General features: G+C 63.7%; 1 protein-coding gene across 1 annotated transcript in view; it reads left to right on the top strand.

Annotated features, from left to right (window-relative positions):
* The window catches only part of TBXA2R (thromboxane A2 receptor), a 4,023-nt gene extending 3,898 nt beyond the window's left edge, over positions 1-125 (top strand). Inside the window, 1 exon segment of the mRNA XM_027769597.1 lies at positions 12-125. Coding sequence (XP_027625398.1) covers positions 12-125 — 114 coding nt within the window.
* The last annotated feature ends 3,294 nt before the right edge of the window (positions 126-3,419 follow it).

Raw genomic sequence — 3,419 nt, 5'->3', positions numbered from 1 at the left:
TGCTGCAGTAGCGCCCGGGCCCGAACCCGCGCCTCTCCGACCACACCGGCCTGCTCCGGGCGCGCTGGACGCACGACGGCTTTGCGCAGCAGGCCTGGATGGCCGGGACCCCTGCTTCGCCCTGAACCAGGCTCCACGGCAGCGAGGTGCGGAACCCTGAGCTCGCCTACCCGCCCCGGGGTTCCTGCTGTCCTAGCCCCCTTCTCTGAGCCCCCCGCCCCAGGAAGGGTGCGGGTGCCCGCGCGGGGGACTGGGAGGGCTCTTTGGCAGAGTGGACTCCTGCCTCCTGGCAGGCAGTCTGAGAAAGGCAGTGTGTGGACCCGGGACACCCCCTCTCGTGCCAAAATATATCTGTACCCGGACCGTGTGTTGCTTTGGGTCAGGGGCTTCCAGCGCGACCTTGGGATGGGACCGACAAGGGCAGGAGGGGCCTGGCACCTGCCACCCACCTCTCCTGTCCCCCCATGCAGAGAGGCGGGAGGCAGGCCCGGTGAGCGCTGCCCCGCTCCAGCCCTCTGGCCTGCAGTCCTTCACACCCACACCCAGGCCCAAGCCCAGAGCAGGTGACTGACACCCCTACTGTCAGATCAGTCCCGGAGGCGCTGGGGTTTGTGGAGGTCTGTAGCTCAGGAGCTGGGCAGGCCCGGATGGGCTTAAAGTGCTCAGGGCCAGCGGAGCTATGGTTAAAGTGGCTGTGGGTTCAAGTCCTGGGCCCAGGAAATCGAGAAACATGTGGGGTGCTTGCGTGTGCCCAGAATCATGGAAGGAGGGAGGAGGGGATTGCGGCATGAACACACCCGGGGGTGCCCTCCGCTCCCCCTCTGTCTCTGGTGCACACACGTGCCCGGGGCAGATGAAACAGCAGCACCATTCAGGGGTCTCCTAAAGGTCCGTGGGGGCTGGCCCGGAGTACAGCCTGAGGGGCTGTGGGGTGGAAGCCAGATCTCACGGGGATGGCCGGGGTTTGAGTCCCAGCCCAGGACTGAAGAACAGCCTGGGATTCTGATGGAGGAGAACGGGAGGAAAAAGGACGGAGGCCAGAGGAGCAGCGTGGCCAAGCCGTGGCACGTGGCCTCTCTCCCTCTCCGCCCCACCGCTCCTCCCTCTCTCCCCCCCTCTCTCCCTCTCACCCCCCCTCTCTCTCCCTCTCTCTCCCTCTCTTTCTCTCCTCTCTCTCCCTCTCTCTCTCTCCTCTCTCTCCCTCTCTATCTCACTTTCTAATGCTTCAGACATCAAAATAAACACAAAACAAAACTCGTAGAAAATGCATATTATTGAAAAAACGAGGCGTGAGTTTTCCAAAGTTTTTGCACCAAAACAAACTCATAAAGTTTATTTCTTTATTCTGAGAGAGAGAGAGAGACAGCACCCCCTGCAGGGTCTCAGTGCCACAGTCCACACAGAGCCTCAGGTAGCCTGGATTTGGGGCGCTCAATCACTCTCACTCAGGGGGGCCCCAGGACGTGAACCCAGGAACTCCTCCCTGGGGCTCCAGTTGTATTACTGCAGCACCGCCTGGACCTCCTTCCACTCCGCTTTCCCACAAACTATCAGGAGTCCCCTTGGGTTTTCACCCAGCCCCCCACCCGCCTCCCCCAGCCACACTCAGGTCAGGTGGGGAAGGGGGCCTTTGTTCCCAGGTAAAGGCCACCCACGGCTCCAGGCAGAGACCGGATCCTCACCCCAAGTCAGGCCTGTGAAACCATTCCCCACCCCTGCCTGCTGGGAACAAGGTCACAGGTCACATGCTGCTTCTCGGGGACCCCAGCTGGGGGGGACAGGAGAAGAGGGGTCATCGGAGGCCACCAGTGGTAGCCAGGCTACGGCCCCCACAGTGGGGCATCGGGGACTGGGGAGGCGGAAGGGCCCCTCTGGGGACAGATATGCTGAGCAGGGAGGGCGTCTGGGATCCCAGCTGGGGCTTGGGAAAAAGGGCTGGCTTCTGGGGTGCTGGTGGGCCATGCGCAGGCTGGGTGCTGGCCCGGGCTCCAGGAACCAGACGACCGGGCTCAGACAGAGGCTGAGGGAGCTTGCCAGGAGCGGCAGCAGGGGCTGTGGGTGGTGGGCCTGGGGCCTGGGGTCGGGCTGGAGCCGGGACGCCAGGCTGGCTTCTAGGGTCAAGGGCAGGGGTCTGCGGGCGGATCCCATTTCTAGAGCTGAGCAGGAGTCTGGGGCTGGGCTGGGTCCCAGAAGCAGGCTGGGCTCTGGAACCACGGTGGGCTCCAGAGGCGGGCTGGGTTTCGGAGATGAACTGGATCCTGGGGTTGAACTGGCTTCTTGGGTCGAGCTGAATTCTTGAACTGCTCGGGGTCCCAGAGCTGGACTTAGAGCTGGGTGGGAGCTGGGCTTGAGTTCCGGAGCTGGGTTGAGTCCCAGAAACAGCCTGGGTTCTGGACCTCTGGTGGGTTCCAGACCTGGGCTGGATTCCAGAACCTGCCTTGATCCCAGAGCTGGGCTGGAGCTCACAGCTGAGTGGAGTTCCCTCCCTGGCTTGAGTTCCGGAGCTGGGCTGGGTCCCAGAAACACCCTGGGTTCTGGACCTCGGCCGGGTTCCAGAGCTGGGCTGGTGCTCAGAGCAGGGCTTCTTCTCGACGTCTGGCTGGAGAGCAGAGGTGGCTTGGGTTGTTGCCTGGAGCTGGGACCTGGGACTTGCCTGCTGAGCTCCCGGGCGGCGCCACATCCCGGAGCCAGGCCCACTCTCAGAATGAGCCAGGGTGGCCGGGCTCCGCTCTGCCACTGCCTTGGTCTCGGTCCCAGGACTAGACGGGGTTCCAGGGCTGAGCTGGGTCTCGGTGACTGACTGTGTTTGGGAGCTGGGTGGGCGCTCGGGACCAGTCTGTGCTCCAGAACTCAGCAGAGGTCTGGGGCTGGGCCTTGCTCCAGAGGTGCCTGGGCTTCCAGAGCCAGTCTGGATTCCAGACAGGGACCTTGTAGCAGCAGCCTGGGTTCTGGAGCTGGGCTCGGTCTCAGGGCTGGACTGGGCCGCAGGACGGGGGTAAGGGCTCGGGTCCCACTGGGGTTGGGAGCAGGGCTGGGCGTCGGCTCGGGACTGGCCGGCAGCGGGGGTCTGGGCTCCTGAGCTGGCCCGAGACGTTGAAGAGGGCTGGGTGTGGGAGCTGCCCCTGAGCCTGGAGCTGGTCTGGGTGCTGTAGCAGGGCTGCTTCGTGGCTCTCACCCGGGCTCCGCTCCTTGCCGCTGTCCCGAGGCTAAGCTGAGTGTTCAAGGATGGCCTCGTGGAGCCAGCTCGGTCTCCAGAACTAGGCTGAGCTTCGTGGCAGGGCTTGGTATCAGAGCCGGGCTGGGTCCCGGAACTGGGCTGGGTCTTAGAACTTGCCTGAATTCTGGAACTTGGGCTGCTGGCAAGGCTCGGCTGGATTCTAGAAATGAACTTAGTCTCAGAGCTGGTCTGGGCTTGTGAG

This window comes from Tupaia chinensis, unplaced genomic scaffold (genome assembly GCF_000334495.1).
Source record: "Tupaia chinensis unplaced genomic scaffold, TupChi_1.0 Scaffold149964_2, whole genome shotgun sequence".
Taxonomy (NCBI): Eukaryota; Metazoa; Chordata; class Mammalia; order Scandentia; family Tupaiidae; genus Tupaia; species Tupaia belangeri.
The sequence above is the reverse complement of the archived record's forward strand: the minus strand, read 5'-3'. Positions and strand labels throughout refer to the sequence as shown.